The sequence below is a fragment of the Strix uralensis genome, chromosome 14 (genome assembly GCF_047716275.1).
Source record: "Strix uralensis isolate ZFMK-TIS-50842 chromosome 14, bStrUra1, whole genome shotgun sequence".
NCBI lineage: Eukaryota > Metazoa > Chordata > Aves > Strigiformes > Strigidae > Strix > Strix uralensis.
In genome coordinates, this window is record NC_133985.1 from 15245149 (window position 1) to 15264507 (window position 19359).

The following is a 19359-nucleotide window of genomic DNA, read 5'->3' on the forward strand; positions in this document are numbered from 1 at the left end:
CAAACGTAGATGTATGTAATGAAACTGTCTGACAATCCTGATTGTAAAATCATTGACCTCACTATACCCAGGGAGCAGTGATTCCCGTTCAATACCCTGCACAGGCAATATTTGAAGATGGTCTTGCAATGCTTGTTGTCAAGTATGTTAAAACAGTTAATACACTCACGAGGCAGCTTTAATGTATGTGATTGTCTGTTGGCTTTTTGCCAACTGACTTGGTCTTTCTGAAGCAGAGACAAGGTTCCTGCATGTGCTGTGCTCCGATGGACTGGGCTACCTTAAAGCACGTGCTGCACCCTTTCATGTTTTCATGTGTCATTTCTTGCAAAAATCCCAGTCTCGACCTGAGGGAGGCATCTGGAAAGTCCACTGAAAATTCACTGTAGTCCTTACACCATCAGCAGCAAACAGGCAGTCATAGAATGGTGCTCTTAAATTAGTTGCTTGCAGTAAAAGCAGCGTATAAAACCATATTCTAGTCAGATACGAGTTTTCACCGGTATTTTGTGCTTTAACCAGCTATTTGCATAGATCTTGTCCCTTGCCTGGCTGTGGGTCAAGAGGTTCACCACAGGCTAGATGCTGCAGTGGTGCGATGGTGGGACAGAGCTGGGCTGTACCTGCACCCCAAGCCGAGAAAGGCACAAAGCCTCGGTTCCACCGCTGTGTGACAGTGGCTACGGAGCCCTCAGGGCGCGGCCAGGCCAGGCCAGGCCAGGCTGCTCCGCCGCCCACCCCTGAAGGGCTGCCGCAGCACTACAGCTCCCAGCAGCCATTGCGCGCAGTGGCAGCGCCCTTCGCCGGAGACTAATGTTCCCAGCAGCCTTTGCGGAGCGGCCCGCCCTCCCCGCCCCGCCGGCGGGAAGACTACACCTCCCAGCAGGCCGCGCGAGCACGAGACCCGCCATTTCCGGGAGGCGCGCCGCCTCCTTTGCCTGGCAGAGGCGGCGACGAGCCGGAGCGGGCCTGGCTCGGCGGCGCGGCGGCGGCTGCCCGGAGCGCGGCGAGCGGGGCCTCCTGGGGCCGGCGGCGGAGGGCGGCGAGGCCGGGGAGGTCTCCAGGCGGTCGGCGCCATGCTGAATATGTGGAAAGTGCGGGAGCTGGTGGACAAGGCGTGAGTACGGCGGGGCGCGGGCGGGAGGGGCGGGGGGCCGGGGGCGGCTCGGTCGTGGCCCCTCAGCCGGGCCCGTGCTCCCCCCGCCCCCCTCACAACATGGCCGCTGCCCCTCCCCCTGCTGAGGTGGCCGCTTCACACCCACTCCGTGCCCAGCTGACCCCCTTACCCGCGCCCCCTCCCCGCCTCTGTCCCTGCTCCCAGAGTGGCTGCCCGGTGTGGCCCTCTGCTCGCCCTCCCGGCGCGGCTTTGGCCCCTCCGGCAGGCAGGGGCTGCTTTCCAGGTAGTCTGTGGCCTTTCCATTATGGCTGGCTGCTTTCCCGCCCCTCTTGGGCTCATCTGGGCCCTTGCAGCTCTTGGCGAGCTGTGCTGCTTCTTTGGGTGCCCCCTTCTTTGCCGGGGTCCCAGGGGGCGTGTGCCCGTTTTGGTACATGAGCCCTTAAAATCTGTCTCTGCAGGATTGGCTCCTGCCATGGCTCCTAGGCCCCTCAGGAAGAAACAGACAAGTCACTCAAAGAAGGAGGGGAGTAAAGAACCACCTGTACAGCAGTAAATTTTTAGAGTGCTTCCAAAGTCACCACATGCTCTCTGAGTGTTTTCCGCCTCCCTAAGGATGGGTCTCTACTGTAACTGCCATTGACTCACCACCCCTGGGCCTTTCAGAGGTGGAGCATGGTAGAGAAGTGAAATGCTCTATCCCACCCCTTAAACATTTAAATAGCTCAGATATTTGCAAGTTTATTTCCTTGACTAGAACTTCCTCGCACAGTGAACCTGACTAAGGTCTTGATTATTGTGATCACTGTGTTGCAGCTTGAGAACGTGACATCATTGTTGCATTTCTCAGCCCCTCCTTTATTTTTAGTATGAGAAAAATTTGGTATGGTAGAGAACTTAATAAAGGTTATGTTTTGCCTCCTTAGGTAATAAGTTTTTAGGGGCAAACTTGGAGCACTTTTCCATGAATTGTGGACTACTTAGAGGAATAACTGGCTGAAGTTCTGTAGATTAGTATATACCAAATGAGATTACGTGAACTATTGTATCTAGCCCTAGAAGTCAAAGGGCGAGTCTCTCAAAATCGAGATTCCATTTTGAATATTTTTTATTTTTGTTTCTCCAAACAGTTCTTAATGTGGCCTCCTTTATATATATAGGCTTAAAGACATCAAACTGAAGAGAAATGGCAGCTTATTCATGATAATCAAGTATTTTGCTTATGGTCCTCTGTACTAGACTGAGACTTTTCTAGGCCAAGAATCAGGTGACGTTTAAAAAACACTGTGAATAAGACTTCTCCTCAGGAGGTGGTTTACTTTTTACAGCTTCTTGCATGCAAAGTCAGCCCTTGCTAAAGTAGTTTTAATAATGTAACAAATAAGGTGTATAGTAGGACAACCCAAATAGGCCTGTCTCGAATTCCAGCACCTAAAAGAACACTTTCAGGGAAATCAAGTTTTTCTGAGTTTTGCTTGTGTACTTCTATTTGTGTAGGATCACTGATCACCATAGCATTATAACACTGTCACTGTTTTAAAAATGTTCACTTTTAAGGATATTCATAAGTTATTAAGCCAAACAGTACATCAAAATCTGGTTTGGAAAAGACATTTGATTTCCAAAACAGGTGCAAGGAGTGGACATTTCAAATAATAAAAAATGTTTTTTGAATAAACTTCAGTTTCTGGGAATAACATTATCCAAATAAAGCAGATTGTGTATTTAAAAAAAAAAGGGGGGGGTGAAGCAGGGGGAAGTGGAGCCTGCAGAGTAAATAGTATTTAGAGACATCAAAATCAATAGTCCCATTGTGTGTGGTGCAGATTTGTCATAATGTCTTTTGTCTTAAGGCCATGACTTACAAAATTCTGCAGAAGAGGCTAAGTGATATTATCTGCCTCATAAATAACTGCTGATGCTGTGACAGGAACATACTGAACTTTTAACAAGAAACTCTTTCCTTAAAAAAGGAATATGATTATATGGGGATTTTGAAAATGTGCAAATAGCTTGAAATTTTGCTAGTTCAAACTTTGATAGGTTTGTAGTGGTTGTTAGCTCTGCATCTTGGTTCCATATTCAGCTGATACTTAGAATTTCTGTTTACTTGTTTGGGGTTTTTTTTATCCTTATTTGGGCTTCAGGTGGCTGAGAGCTTGATTAGGTCAGATATTTCAAGTTGGAGGACTTTTAATAAACAATTTTCAAATTTTTCAGTGTGCGAAAGTTCAGTAAATGATGATGCGTAGTTAAGCTGCTAAGAATTTTTTTTCAATGTCTGTGGGCTACTTTAAGAGCAAAAAACCTAAGTAAAAATGGTAACCTATTAAAATTCCTCAAAGATTTAGAACCTAAAAATAATATACTGACTGCAAAATACACAGGAAAAATTCAAGTTTTTATTTAGTATTACTGAAGTATTTGGTATTTATGCTTTCTTCAGTGTGATAGAAATTGAGCAATCAAGTTCGTTAGGTCAATTCTGCTTTGTAGTTCATACTAGAATCACTTCTGTTATTTGTATTGTAGCATTTTCTAGTAACTTAAAAGTATTGATATGCATAGTTTTGTGTATAGACAGTTATTTTTGATACTGAATGGTGGTCCTACTATATATGAAATTTAGGAAGAGTATGTGATAGAGTATTAGATGTAGACTGTTCTAAGATGTGACTAAATACTTTGTGTCTTGTTCTCCTTGTTATTAACCTCATTGTTCTTAGTTGCTGATATAACTCCCCCCCCCCCCCCCCCCCAAATTTTTAAGTGCCTTGATTAGTTACAGTTGAACAGTAATACCTTGTTTCTGACTGGGCATTGTGAATAAGTTTGGGGCTTAAACCAAATAACTAATAAAGCCTGTCTGTGCCTAGTAAAATTTGCTTGTCCTAAGCTTTATTCTTACAGTTTCTGAATAAATGTCAAATTTTCACCCTCCAGTTTCGTCCCAGGTACTGCAAGAGAGTGTGTGCGAGAGTTCTTCTAATGAGTTTCTGTTGAGTTTCTGGTTAGCTTGTAGTTTAGAAGGTATAAGTCAACGTTTTCTTATTTCTTCTGGAATAAATTCTATTTCACATTATTATGTGAATAAACTAACTTCAGAAGGCAGCTTTTCACTTTTTTTAGATGTTCACTTGTATGGGTTCTTTTTCCTCAGTAGGCCAAAACTGAATTGGAAAGTAAACAAAAGAATTGAAAAATAAATGCAGCCCTCTGTGCTCAACTTGTTTGCTCTATAACAGTAAACTCAGTTTAAGTGGCAGAGGTTTCTGATGGCTCAAGTGCAGGGTGATGCTTGATGCGAAGTTAGTGAGTCAGGTGGCAGTTCTGAGTCACTCCTGAAGTAATGTAGTAGACTTTTTGTTAGATTCTGTTTTGTCATAGAATTAGGTTAACTCTGCAGTAGAAATATGTAGCTTAAGCATTATATGCAAGAGGTGGCCCATTTTTCTGACCTAATGAGCTGCATACCAACATCTTAACATGACAGAGTGCAGAGGCACACATCGCATACTTCAGATAGCTGGTGGGAATGTGAGCCCTAAGAACATTTCGCAGGTGGGAAGTGTGCTGGTCACCAGCTATCCCACTGCTCTGCTGCACAATGGGTTTTGCAGCTTTGTCTCTGGATGACCTGGTGACAGTAGTCCCGGATGTTCTGTTCGCCCCATAGCAGGGGGTTCAGTTACCCCATGCCTGCTCTGAAGCAGCCCTGTAGTTATGATGAAACTTGAGGGTAAGCATTGGATTTGAACTGCTTGTGAATTGTATGAGACTAAGGATATGCAGGCTGGCCAGTACTGTGTAGAAGTAGCTTATACAAGAAATGTTGTATTTTTATTGGTATAGCTGCATCTGTACTGTGATAATCAAACTATCAAAGGCCCCAAGCAAGTATCTTCCTACAGTGTGATAACAGAACTGGCAAAAGGTATCGGGAGCCCCCAAGATACAGTTCTGGTGTCCTGGCTACGGAAATCTAGAGTATTATGCAACTTGGTAACTTCCTTTTTTAATCTTATTAGACAAGTATATGTTGTGCTTTGTGTTCCCTGTGAAATTTCTAGGGGAGTTTTACAAGGAAGACCCCATGGCTTTTTCAAAAGAAAACAAGGAATATTAAATTCCATTTAAAACAATTTTTAGCTTGGCAGAAGCAGGAAGGTATTAGCCTGGCCTTGTGGTCAAGTTCAAAAGCCAGGCCATCATATCTCTCTGGTTTTGTTGAATTCTCTTTTCTTGAAGCAGAATCTGCTGATTCTTATTTTCCTGAAATGTTACTGTATGTTGTAACCTAGTACAAGGTTCTTCTGCTTAAAGCAGAAGACAGCATTTGTGCATATATAGTTAGCAAGACTAGTTGGACTCCTCAAAACAAAAACTCCTCTCTTAATGTAAGATGGCATTGTAACTTAACGTTTTTGCTAACTAGTTTCTGTCACAGACATGTAGGATGTGCAGTAAGCAGGATGGAAGACCTTTGGACACATTGAGATTAGATTGCTCTGTGTATGACAGTGTGATGAGACTTTAACAGCCACTTTCTTTAAAATTTCATTACCATTCTTAGCTTTTGTGATCTTCTACATGCATGATGAGAATGTGAGAGAACTCATTTTAAGCACCTTCCACACATCAAAGGGTAAGAAATGGTCTAATTAAAAATTTGATGAAGGTTACAGATCTGTATGTAGTAAGGAGGGTATGATCCAGATGTTCATTTGAATTAGTTAAGGTGGGAGAGATGGTTGTCACTGAGTTTTTTGAGCTTCTTGGATGTATATTTCAAAAGAAGAGTAGAGAGCCTGTGAGTTTCTTGCCAGTATTAGGAATATGACAGCTGCCATCCTCCTGTTTCTTCCACCCCTCTTCCAGTTCAGTTGTTTGTCCACCTAAATGAGTCCTAACTGCTCTTAGCCACACCTTTCTAGTGACCCAGCAGGAATTTATTTGCACTCCCTCATGTAGAGTGGGAGTTGAAGCATTACAGAGCTATGTTTTCATACATTTTGCAAGCTTGATGAATTGCCCAAGTATGTAATATTTTAAACTGTTTTTAAATGGAGAGCAAATCATCTTGTTTAGAACTGATTGTAATGCTTGTATGCATACTGAATGCTGGAAGCGTTTATAACACTTGAGAATTTGTTTGTAGAGTTAGGCACTAGGGTTCTCTGTTATTTGTTCTGATGTTACATCTATGCAAGGAGCAAAGATTTTTAGTGTTGGTGGAAAAAGAAGGATTAAAAGGAGCTGCTGTCATCAGCTCCAGTACAACTAGGTAGGGGAGAAGTTCTTTAAGTTAATGAACAGCATGTTTTCTTTAGTACTTCTAATTGTACAAGCTGTAAAGAGAATGGTAAATTATTGGTAAAATAGAGTGAATTACTGCTTCAATTGTCATTGCAGTTCCTAGCTGTTGTAGCCTAAAGCATGGCATGTAAATTAGACCTTGCACTTCAGCTGAGGAGTAGGGGTTTCAGGACTACCCCCACTTCACAGATGATGAAAACTAAAAAGATAACTGTGTCAAGTAAACCAAGTCACAGTGAGTTGATAACAGTTAAAACTCTGGATTTGCTGACTTCGTCTCATGTTGTTGTCTGCTAGCTCATACTATGTCTCCATTATACTTATTAAAATGGTAAATGCATAGCAGTAATTTAACCTACAATTATATGGCTTACAGTTAGCTTTCAGTTGCTTATTGCCTGTAGTACGCTCACGTTTGACCAACATACAAGCAGGATCCGATGTATACTCAGCTGGGGTTTTAAATCCTCTTGTCTAACTAATTTATTTTTTTTAACGTGCCTGTAATTGTTCTTGTTTACAGGCGATTTTCTTATGGTTCGTGGATTTGTCCACCCAGACTATTGAGCTCTTCTGTAATGAAGTGCTGGTTGCTGGTTTAGTAATAGCAGGTATTATGGTAAATGATCCATCATACAATATATCCACTGAAAGGGTAAATAACCGTCTAACACTAGTCCATTGCTATCTGACCTTCCTGTAAAGTCCCTTGCTCCAGTTCTAGGATCATTTAGTTTTCTTTATATTTAAGATTTATTTTGGTTTGCATAAGCAAGATCTTCAGAGCAGTGAACGCTTCCATCGTTTTATGTAAGGGACAGTTAACCCTCACTGCATGAGTTATCCTCCTATTGCTGTTTAAGAGATGTCCTGCTGGTAACTGCTTTAAGAACAGCATTTTGTATCATTATTACGAGCAAGGTGATGATTATTATCTCCAGCCTGATAAGGACTTGTCCTCTGCCTGGTTACCAGAGAGGGAGAGAGAGAAGAAATAAGACTTGGGAATGCAAAGGAAGATTGTATTTGAACATAGCATTTGGCTCTGCAGCGTGCTGGCTGCCAAGCACTTGTCACAGTACTTATTTCTTAGGGCTTTCCTCTTGCCTTTAAAAAACTTCAAAAAAATTAGCTGTTTTTAATAAGGAATAAAAATGCTTATAGGCTTTGGGCCATGTAATTTAGTATTGGTGATAACCATCTTTGAAAGTATTATGCTCTCTTATCTCATGTGCATAGATATGTCATTCTCCTGTTTGAATATTCAACTGGTGGAGTAATCAAAAGTAGGCAAATATTACAAGCTGAAATATATATTAGGAGTTAGCATAATGTAGTTGTGACCAAATGCACAAGTTTCATCAACACACTCCAAGTGGGGCTTTTGTTAGTGCTCTTTCAAATGCATTATTGCCATTTTACACCCTATGGAAGCTAACAATAGTCTATTACCTTGCATAAGGCTAGCTAAGGTGTTGGCCTTACATATTTTCAGGGAATCTAAATGATGTGTGTATGTGTGACTTCTTGAAGTATTTTTAAAACATAGCTTTGCATTGCCTTGCCAGAAGTAAGACTTGGCTTCCGCTTGGGGAGTAAATGAAGCTGGTCAAAGGTAAGAGCCTTACTTATATCACTGTGTGCAACTGTGGTCAAAAGGATCAAGGTGCTTAACTCAGTTCTGTGCTAATTCCTCTTCGTTGTGTTGCCAGCTAGTGTATTATGAAATATTAGCTAATTTGCATAATATTTCATATACAAGATGTAATTACGTCCAAAGCAGTGTGCAAACGTGGAAGAGACTACTGCTTTCTCTCCTCAGCCTTGCCTGTTTCAAGGTGCAACTCGTAAGCATTGCAGCGGTCCTAAAATGCAATCTTGAAATTCTAATAGTATTCTTGTATCCCGTATCTGCCTCCATTCATTTCAAGTTTTAAATGAATTTCTGTATTTGTGTGTAAATGATAAGCTTTTGTAAAAACAGAAAGATGAGACTTTGGAGAATGAGTGAAGCATTGCCTCATAGGATGGTAGGTTTAGAACACAAAAATGTTGAGTTGTATGCTTCATTTTGGAACTTTTGGAATTTCTCTCATTGGTTTATTCTGAAGTTTGGGATACAGCTTGTCCACAAGTCATAATACAAGTAGCCCCGTTTAAAACTGGAAAACTCATCTCCAACATGCAGAATGTGACCTGTTGCTTCAAGTATGTTCTAAATACTTTGCTGGCATGTGCTTGATGTGGAACTTCATCTTCCAGATTACCACTGTGTGTTCTGAACTAATATTAAGACAGTATTTAAAAAAAAAGGGGAGGTGGGAAATTGAGACACCTTGGTTTTGGGTAAAGGAGGACAGCTACTCCCTTTAATTGCTTTTTTACTAAAACAGAGATGTACAGTAGCATAAATTTCTGTTTAAAGTTGACCATTTTACAGACTTTGTTTAAATGCTTATCTCAAATTTTTTATAAGGCAAAACTAATATTGGGCAAGAAAATGAAAAACTGAAATAGTAGCAAATATACCAAGTGAATAAAGTATTCAGTTTTGTGATTGATCTTTTTTCTAGCTCCTTTATAGTGTGCTGGTTCTTATTGACATAAGTCAAATATGTGCCCTGTTAGAGACAAAGATTGACAGCTGGTGTTATTTTTTAGTTTGGAGCATGAGCTTTATTTACCTGTTCCATTTGGAATAAACAGCTGTGGTATAGCTAAAACTTTCTTTTAAGGATGCACAGTAGTCTCTTTAGAAACAGCAATTGTGTAGGAGAGTGTAACTTCATGACAAAACAGTCCCTTTATTCTGCCTCTGAAAAATATGATCTGATTCTAACTGGGGTGCACGTTATTTTTTTTAAGGTACAAGTGTCTGTTAAGATCGTGTGAAATTTTTACAAGTTGGTAGTTCAGTTCTTTCCAGAAAGCTGCGAAGGTTGTGGTTCTCTGAGTATTTTTTTTCAACAACAGTGTTAGAAAAAGTATTCATTACTTACTATTCTTGCATCGTGTGCTGTGTAAGTATGGTGGTTTGGGTTGCTGTGCCATGAACCGGATAGAGGAGCAGATCAAATTGGAAGCTTCCTCTCTTCCTTTGTCTCTCTCCCAAAAGGACTTTGTAGGTTATTTGTTTTTAAGGTTCCCTAGACTTTTTTGCTGTACAACTGCAAGTGTTTGTGTCGTGCATCTGAGGGAAGCAATGTTGAGATGGGGGGAAGGGGAGAGAAGAGGCACTGTTAAAGCCAGTGTAAGTGGAGGACACAGGAACACATGGCTGACTCTCTCGTAGTAGTTGCTGTGAAGTCTCAGATGCCATTGGTACTATCCCAGATACGAAAACATAGACTAGGCCATGAAATCTTAGGTTGTAGTTTCACAGTCAGTGTAAGCGTAGGCTGATGGTAAAAGAGGTTTCACAGCCTTCCGTCTGCCACAAACTGCACACTTCTCTCTCCCTTTTGCTGGCACTAGCATACTTTCTGCTTGATGAGAGAATCTCTCTCTCAGACTAACCAGTTGTTTTTGCCAATTAAATTCTCCACTGGATCAGTTCCCTGGTGTAGTTAACTCCATGGTCACACAAATATTTATACTGGCGTAAAGGAAGGAATGGTATTTGGGTAAGAATAAGTGGCTGGGGGCAAAGAAGGGCAAGGTACGGGTTTAGTGCTTGAAGTACACCCTTAGCATGTGGTTTCACAAGCAGGTAGAGGATCTCTAAGATTATTCTTCTACTACAGTAGGATGTCCCACTTTTATACCTGTCCATTCGCTGTCTTTTCTTCCTTACGCTGCTGTTGCGTAGTTCAGAATTTTCTTGTGCTCTCTTGCTGATACAGCTAAAAAAACGCCAAGCTTTTAGGGTTTATCACTGATTTGGCAGCATGCTGCATAAGCAGCTGCTTATGGCACCACAAGTACTTGTGTTGGTAGGGGAAAGGACAGGAAGATAGGCTGGGACCCTTTTTTGATGATAATACATTTTTATGTAACTTTAATATTTGAAACTGCACTGTTAGTGGTTTGTTAGCTGCAAAACTGCTCTAAATATCACAAATTTAATTTCTAAGCTTAAATTTCTTAAGGTTGCTCTTCTGTTTTGTTATCACTACTTTAGGCTCCTGAGCTAACCTGTCTGTGATTGTATCACTGTTGTGTTGGGGGATATGCATCAATATTTCTGGTTCCACTCTCAGGTCTCAAATTTGGGAGAAAGGATTTAAGTTGGAATATAGTTGTGTGTCTTGTATGGTGTTGCTTTGAATGATTCAGGCTGGCAGTGATTTCAAGATCCAACAGATCTTTATATGAGATGCTTTCAATTCAATTTAAAAGTGCACCTAATTATATTAGAAATACTGATGGTATATATTTCAGTTGTTAGAGTATTCTCTGTAGACTGTTATTTTAAATAGATTAAATCTTTTTGGATGTGTTTGGTTTGCCAGTGGAAATGAAACTAATGTGACAACACAGGTATTGTGTGTATTTATATTTTAAGGAAGCTATCTTAAAGCTGTTGTCCTCTTCCCACCCCTCATCCAAACAGTGTGTCCTGTCCTAACCAGTTAATATTTAACTGCATGCTTAATAGATATTAATTGGTTCAGTTGGGATACAATTAGGAATATTAGTATATATTCAACTTGTTTAATGAGACTGACCTGCATTTTGTTAATCTGTTGTAATAATAATGAGGCCTCTTGGGAGTTAGGGAGTAGGGTTTTTCTTTGCGCCATTCTGAGTCATACCAGTTTCTTGTTGGTTGCTCTCCCCATCCTGTCAAGCTGTTTAGAAGCATCCCAATATACTTTAGAGACTGTTCAGCATTTCCTCTCAAGACATAACTTCTTATTTAGTAAACAAATACATTCTGATGTGATTCTTGGGAGGTGTGTGTTTTGTGTTCTATGAGATTACTTAGTTGAAGGCTTCTCTAAGTCTGTTTTGAATGTAAAGAGAAGAAAAAGGCTTTTGATAAGCTTAGATCATTTTATTGGAGTTTCAGTGGGTGGAGGCATCTCCTGAAAAATCACGTTCTTGGTAACTTACATCTGCAAATAGAGCTGATACCTTAATGATTGCTGTCACTTTTTAATTATTCCTTGTTTTGACGATTATTTAATGATTTTGTCTATTCTTCCACATGATCATGCAGAGAGAGGTGGGGAAAAAACACCTTTGTTCAAACGTGTCTAAATGAGTTAACTTCTATCACAGTGGTCTCTCTGTCCTTGCTACCAAACAGATGATTGCATTTCTTGGAGACAGCTTGAAAACTTAGTGCTAATAGACTTCTAATTGGAAAGTGGAATCTCTTAGCCTTTAAACTGCCAGTGTCAGGTTTTTGTTAATTACATGGTAACTGTAACTTGTGTAGCTGCAGACATTAGATCATAAAAATCCAGTAATCTTATCATTAGTGAGTAAATAAATGAATAGTTCCTGTACTGAAACATAGCAAAATTGGTTTGTTGTAAATACACAGTGTAATTTGAAATTACCATCTGTATGTGGACAGGAACCAGAAACTGGGGCTTGGAGGCAAATGAAACAGCTCTTGTTACCTTTTTAGGACATAAGAGTTACTTGATCTCCTGGAGGAACCAGTTTAACAAATGATACCTATGAAAGGAGAGGAAGCATCATTATACTCCACAAATAAACATGGCTTGGCATTTTGAAAGTTAATTTGTATGTAATTTGCCAGACTCATTCCACAAAAGAATGCTTGCTTTGAGTAAAAATGCATGTTTGTGAACTTGCTGGTTTTCAGTTTGCCAAGCTAGCCTTTTTATTTAATGTGAGATACCAATCTGAAAAATTTAATGAAATAATGTTAATATAACATTGATATCGTAATACTTCACTTAATCTGAGTGGTGTGTTCTTACTGCTTGTGCCCATTTTTGGATGCTCTGCTGTGAATAGCTGTAGAAGGACACTCTGACATTAACTATTAGCCAAAGTTACTTTGTCCAGCTGCTTAATACAGTAGTGGAATGATTTCTAGGTTGTGACCTGCCTTCATAGAAAAGTGAATGACAAAGAAAATAGATATTAACCTAATTCAGTCTATTTAGGACTATGGTGACTGCTTTTTATTCTTAGATACACTTATAGCAGGGAAAAAACATAGTAACTCAGGTTTATTAAAGGATGAACAATCTGAGGTAGGAAAAGATTAGATCTTTTTTAAACAAGTTTTTTGTTAATTTACTGGCTGCTGTATAATCTGAAAACTAAATAATTGTGCCATTCCTAGAAACCGCATTTGAATTGATTGAAATTTTGTACCAGTATTTTTTTCCCAGTGTGTTCTTGGAACAGTGATGTTTGCTTTCCTCATGCACTTTTTTCCTTTTCCTTGTAGTAATTATTTTGACATGGTTTAGTGATAAACTTCAGTTTTGTCTTTCTGAAGAATCACCTGAAATCAAAGACTTGTTTATGACAAACAAGACTAAAACATCATATCCCAGTAATAGTTCTAGAAGACACAGTAAATAATAATAAAACTTGACAGGAGAAGAGGCAGTGGGCACAAATTAAAACACATTAAATTGCATCTGAACAGAAGAAAACACTTTTTTTTATTGTGGGGGTGGTCAAACACTGGAGCAGATTGCCCAGAAATGCTGTGGGGGCTCCATCCTTGATATTCAGAACCTGTCTAGACATGGTCATGGGCAATCTGCTCCTACTGAGCCCGCTTGAGCAGAGTGGGTGGGCTAGGGGATCACAAGAGCTCCCTCCCAGCCTCAGCTGTTCTCTGGTTCTGACTTAGCTCTCTGGAACCATAAGAGCTTTTTTCAGAACACTAAAATGAAGATCAGCTAGAATATATCAAACAAAAGTGGACTGAGAAGGTACAACAGCCCTGTATTTCCTAACACTCAGGTTTTTTGGGAAAACAACACTTCACAATTTCTGCCAGCAGAAATATCATGAGTGACCCAAAGTGCATTGTGCAGCCCTTCTACAGTGTTTCATTATTGTTTCATGTGCCATGAGCCTCATCTATAATTCTTGTATCAGCTGAACTATTTTGATGTGCTTTTGATTATATATGGTGTATTTATCCCATATAATAAGGTTACAGAAAAAATAGTGGGGAAATAGCTGATTGTCAGAACTGGTTGTCAGCATACTGATGTCATCTGCCTGGACTTGTGCAAAGCCTTTGATGCTGTCCCGCACGACATCCTTGTCTCTAAATTGGAGAGACATGGGTCTGATGGATGGACCACTTGGTGGATAAGGAAATGGCTGGATGGTCACACTCAGAGTTGCGGTCAACGGCTTGATGTCCAAGTGGAGAGCAGTGACGGGTGGCATTCCTCAGGGGTCAGTACTGGGCTGGTGTTGTTTAACGTCTTTGTTGGAGACATGAACGGAATTTCTTGACACTGAGGGTGGTGAGACACTGGCACAGGTTGCCCAGAGAAGCTGTGGCTGCCCCCTCCCTAGCAGTGTTCAAGGCCAGGTTGGATGGGGCTGTGAGTAATCTGGTCTAGTGGAAGGTGTCCCTGCCCATAGCAGGGGGCTTGGAACTAGATGATATTTAATGTCCCTTCCAACCAAAGCCATTCTATGATTCTGTAACTTTATTATGATCATACTAAATTAACTTGATCATGAGATAACTAATGAGAGTAAGGCTTCCAGTTGGTAAAGGGAAAAATAGTTCTTCTAGGTCTATTGTATGAGATGTACATCTGTTACAAAGGGTATCTGTCTTGGTATAAGACAAATTTTAGAAGACTGAGAATAAGGTGAATCCTGAAATATTTTTCTTTCAAAAAGTTTTGGATAAATCTGTTCTGTCAGTGTCCCATTTTAAAACAGCATGGTTAGCAGGACTCTGTTATAGGCTAAGTACAAAATAACACAGGCACGGCTGAACGGATGAGCAACACGCTGAAGAAAACCTTTTCAGGCCAAATTAACAAGCAAACTGTGTCAACCAGTCAGTCCCAATGAACTGAAAATTCAGGACTAAAGGCGTGAGAACAGGAAGAGAACTGTACTGTTTGATACCCTCCCACCCCATGTGGATGGTAGAGAGGCGATGTGGGCAGGAAATGTGATAGCAATGGGTGACTTCATGTATCCTATGTAGGTTAGATACACATTGCATCAGCATCTTATACTGAGGACAGTACGCATTGAAATGCTCGGTGTCTGGTTCACCAAAGAGCTAGTGAAAAACGCAGAAGTGGTAAGCCTTGGCTTGATCCTGAGCTGTGCATTGATTCTGCTTCAGGGTATTACTTTTAGAGCCACTCTGTAATAGTGAACATAAAGCACTTGGATTAAAAGTATTTTTGTGAGCAACAGAAGCATAAAGAAAAAACACTTGGGGGTACATTTTTTCAAAAAGATTGCTTACATAAAATTAGGAATTTAATTAAAAAATCCCAAACTTTCAGGGACATGCTGAAGAATGGAATCCTTGCAGGTGATGTGTACATACTGAAAATACTATATTGGTGGCTTATAACAAAACTGTTACCACTTCTCAAAGACAGTGATGAAAAAGAAACATCATTGGTGAAGAGGAGGGTTAAGGAAATAAAGCAAAAACATGTCTTTCAGAAAGCTGAAATGTCCATTTGCAGAAAATTCAAAGTTTAGAGTTGCTAGTCACTGTCATGTAAAAACAAACCTGAAACAGGTGAGCAAGTTTGAAGAACAACTTGTGAAAAGCATACAGCCTAATTCAAAACAAATGGAAAGCACAAAGTCTGAGAGCACCTTCAGGGCCACAAGATGCTGAAGGAGCACTGGGCAAAAGGTGAAGGCATAGCTGGAAATCCCCCTGAATTCTTTGCCCCTAGGTGTAAACTGTTGGATGCTCACAGCTTACTCTGCAGAATTATCACTGCATACTTCCCTTTACTTTTTTTATATGATACGGTAGGCATCTTTTGATACTGTCAGAGATTATGATACTGAACAGGTTTTCCACTGCACAGCCCTGCTTTTGCTAAAGAAGTACAAAGTATTCACTGGGAGACTGCAAAGTCTTAATTGCACTTTAATTTTACAAGATGTTGAATTTCTTGTTCTTACTTGTTAGCAAGGTGAGGTGCAGGGAAAGGCTTAGTTTTTGAATAGCTTCCTTCACAGGGAAAGGAAGATAGATACTCTTGGAGACACTGAAACAGAGTTTAAATTGTGTTCCTCTTAACGGCTTTGTGTAGTGGAGTTAAGGTTCTTGCATACAGACATAGTCCATGTAGTCTTACTTAAAGACAGTGTCTTCCTTAAATTGACAGATGTAACAGTCTTTTCTCGGTGGGATTTTGGTATTAGATATGAAAGGCAACACGGCAGGTGGATTAGAGCTATTGAGTGTAGCAGGTATTGTAGTGTTGCATGAAATAGTTCTTGCTTTCAGAAGCTTTAAATAGTAAGCAAGCAGACTGTAAGGAACCGATTTTTGAGAAGTCAGCTTCTCTGTAGTGACATCAGTTATTCATTTTCTGATTTGATTTTAATTATTTTCAGGAAACAGAAGGCCTGAAATACGATGCTGATGTTGTGGGGTTTTTGCAAACATCAGCAACTATAGAATTAATTCCAGTGTGTTTAGCAATAAGATCAGTAAATGATAGTGTGGTTCACTTCAGAAAAACAAAGATGAAGATAGTAGTCTCAAGTGTCTGTTTCTCCTACTGAATACCTCCTGCATAGCAATTCCACTGAAAGACACTTGAACAAATGAAGGAGAACAACTGGTTATGAGCCTGCAATTTGATAGCTTTGTGTAAACTGTTGCTTCCTCTTCCTTTCTCCTACTCTGAAAAGTGCAGTGCAGCTTCTGCCTTAGTCTTAAGACATTTTCCAGAACACAAGGCTGTATTAAAACAGCAGCTGAAGGTTTTCAGGTAGTAGGTGAGTTGCTTCACCTGCTACTTGGACCATACTTCTAGGTTCTGTTGTTGATGAGATAGAAGTCTCAGGCTTTCTTGGGTAATATGATGTCAATACTTTGTGACATCACGGATGAAATGTGAAGCTGTACAGAGTCATAGCTCTGGAGTCAAAGGTAGAAGGAAACTGCAAGCCCTTCAAAGCTAGTCTGGGTGTTAGGGATAGAGTGCAACCTGTGTTGTAAAAGTTGGGTGTGTTTGACATGTATGGTTTACGTGCAGTTGGGATGTTGTTGTCTGACTCATTGCCTTGAGCCTGAAGGGGCAGGGAGAGGAGCTGTCAGGAATTAGAGCACTTGGACAGGCTGGAAGAGCAAGGGCAGTGCTTTCAGAATGGGACTCCAGACAGATCTGGTAACCTTACCTGTACCTTGCCTCTGGATCTAATGAGAGAAGAGCTTGTGAAAGTGCTTACTGTTGGTTTAGAGGAGTTATCTGTACTCAGGTTTATTCCTCTCGGAAGTATTGCAGAAGATGATTGATGTGGCGAAGTACAGGGGTGCATGAGATGTCACAGTGCCAAAATGATTATATAGTAGCAGAGAATGATCAGTTTGTGTGTTAAAAGCTTCAGCACCTGCATTGTTTAAACTTTAATCAGCTCTCCCTAGTGGAACTGCTAGCATGTGTTTAGAGTAATGCTTAATTTGTAATAAATTTGGAATTAGGGAAATGCCTTAATGATACTCAGTTTGCAATGAAGGGATAGCTGAAACTGTAAGGATCATTAAGCATGGTCCATTAATGTTGGGGGTGTGTGGTTTTCGTCAATATTGAACTCCATGTTATTGCCTGTGCATTCTTCTGTCCACATCAAATACTCTGTCAGTTGGCAAATATTTGAAACAATTCTTTGAGTAAGGAAAATTTGGATTATTTAGAATTCAGTGTGACTAGTAACACTGAATAGGTCTGCGCCATATCTCTTATCTGTAACTATTCAGCTAATATACTTCAAGCATGCATAGCATTGGGAGGTTTCCTTGACCAGTTGTTACATTACCATAAACTTGCTACTGTTACGTGCTCTTCATGGTGTCAGAAAACCCTGGTATGAAGTTTTTTGGTGAATAAGTCTCATGAATAGTGAGTGAGTGAACAGTTACAAAGTGCAGAATTGCAGAAGCTTTAGAGGTGAGGGGGGCTTATCAAAGGAGTGGTATCTTTTGGGGATCATGTTAAAGCACTAATGACACAGCTCTTTTGACACTCTGAAAACCTTTGTTTTGGGAGTAGGAGGCATGTCTCTTAAGTATAGAGGTCATTACACAACATTCTGGAGGATTTGGAGTGTCATAGCTACTGTTGGAGTATTCTTTTTACTGTGAGGTTGGTTTTATGGTTTTGTTTGTTTGGTGTTTTTTTTTTTTCTATCTTCCCCCTCCATCCAAGGTCACTCACAAATTTTTATGGTCAGAAGTAGGACGTCTGAGGTACACAGCCACAGAGTTTCAAAGCTTATTGTTGCCTCATGTTGAGTGTAACTACAACTTGCTTGTGCTCTGAAAATTTACCCTTTTATTTCTTGTTTTGAATTAAGGGTAAGACTTCATTCTTCTTGTAAATACTTCTCTCTCAACATTAAAACCTTGAGCCCCAATCCTGAAAGCTCACTGACTGGGAGTACTTGTGAATATCTGTTGAAGGGTTCTGTACACACTTAAACTACTTGAGCTGTGGGATTGGAGTCTTAACATACAAAGAAGGAAGTAGCATTAGATACCTTATTCAGAAGATGACTAATGTAACACATTACGAACACCTGAAAGAGCATTTTATTTTCAGGGAAAGTTACTCTTGAAGTTATATGAATACAACAAAATACAAAGAAAGGCAGTGTAAGCTATGGTGAAGAGTGTTTCAGTCTGTCTCCCAAAATAATGTATTTAAATTTTAGTTTTATGTTATAATGGTCTAGCAGTGTTTATCAGGATTGACTTTTTTGTGCTGGTTATTTTGTTCATATAAAAAACCTCTACAGAAAGTGTGTTTTTAATTAGATTTGTCTTACTCTTTGTCCTACTTGGTTAAACATTTGTTTTCAGTATAAGTCATGTTACCTGATTGGATCACAAATATGGAAAAATTAAAGATGCAGCACTTGACAGAAAATGCATAGTGGCTCTTGCTGAGTCTTGAAGGAGGACATGCAAAATCTGACTGAATTCTGTAAAGAAATGTAGGTAACTGTACAAAAATATTTTTTTAAAATTGTTGCAGCTTGTTTCTTACAGAAAAAATCTGAAGTGTAAGGAACAGAGTAGCAAAGCAAGTCTGAGGACTGAGCAAAAATAAATCTAGTCATGTGATTACAGCATACAGATGGAAATCTCTTTAGTTCTGCATTTACAGAAGGTTATCCAAGTTTTGTAATTCCACTTCTTTTTTGACTGTATGGCTGCTATTGTTTAACCATAGTGTACTGAACTTTGAAAGCAATTAAATCCACAGGAATAGGAGCTACGAAGCAGTGACTTCAATCTGATATGCCAGATACGCGCTCACGTGAGTGCAAGGAGACTGAAAACTTGCACAGGGCAGTAACAGTGTCGCCTTTCTGTCTGAATCAAAACCAGAGTTGCTGTTTTAGCATGTAACTATCCCACCAAAGTGTCAAATGTTGCTTGAAAGGCAGCTTTCTTCCACTTGATTGTGAAATTGGTTTTCATGCTTAAGATTAATTGGATTTGTCACAAGAATGGTTTAGGTGTAATTGTACTCTTAAGTTCTACTAAAATTTGAAATTAAAAATGTGACTTTAATACTGAAAAACAGTGGAAATACTGTTGTGCTCTTCTTACGTTGTAAGTTAAAATGAAGTATTTCATTCTACTTCCTGGAGTATAACATTTATTTTGGTAAGTTACCTTTTAAAGAAGGTTTTTTTGAATGAAGTATAATAAGCAAAATGACAACACTTACTAAGCCGTTAAAAATGGAACTGTGGAAAGGTGTATTTGAAGTGAAGATAGTCTAATCATCGAAGAT

The 19359-nt window shown here is 39.8% G+C and overlaps 1 protein-coding gene across 4 annotated transcripts in view; it reads left to right on the forward strand.

Moving 5' to 3' along the window:
• Window positions 1–955: 955 nt before the first annotated feature.
• The window catches only part of CLINT1 (clathrin interactor 1), a 59235-nt gene continuing 40831 nt past the window's right edge, over window positions 956–19359 (forward strand). For all 4 annotated transcript variants that reach the window (XM_074883333.1, XM_074883335.1, XM_074883331.1 and 1 more), the window contains exon 1: window positions 956–1117. In XM_074883333.1, coding sequence (XP_074739434.1) covers window positions 1077–1117 — 41 coding nt within the window. In that variant the 5' untranslated portion in view covers window positions 956–1076. The remainder of the gene's footprint in view (window positions 1118–19359) is intronic.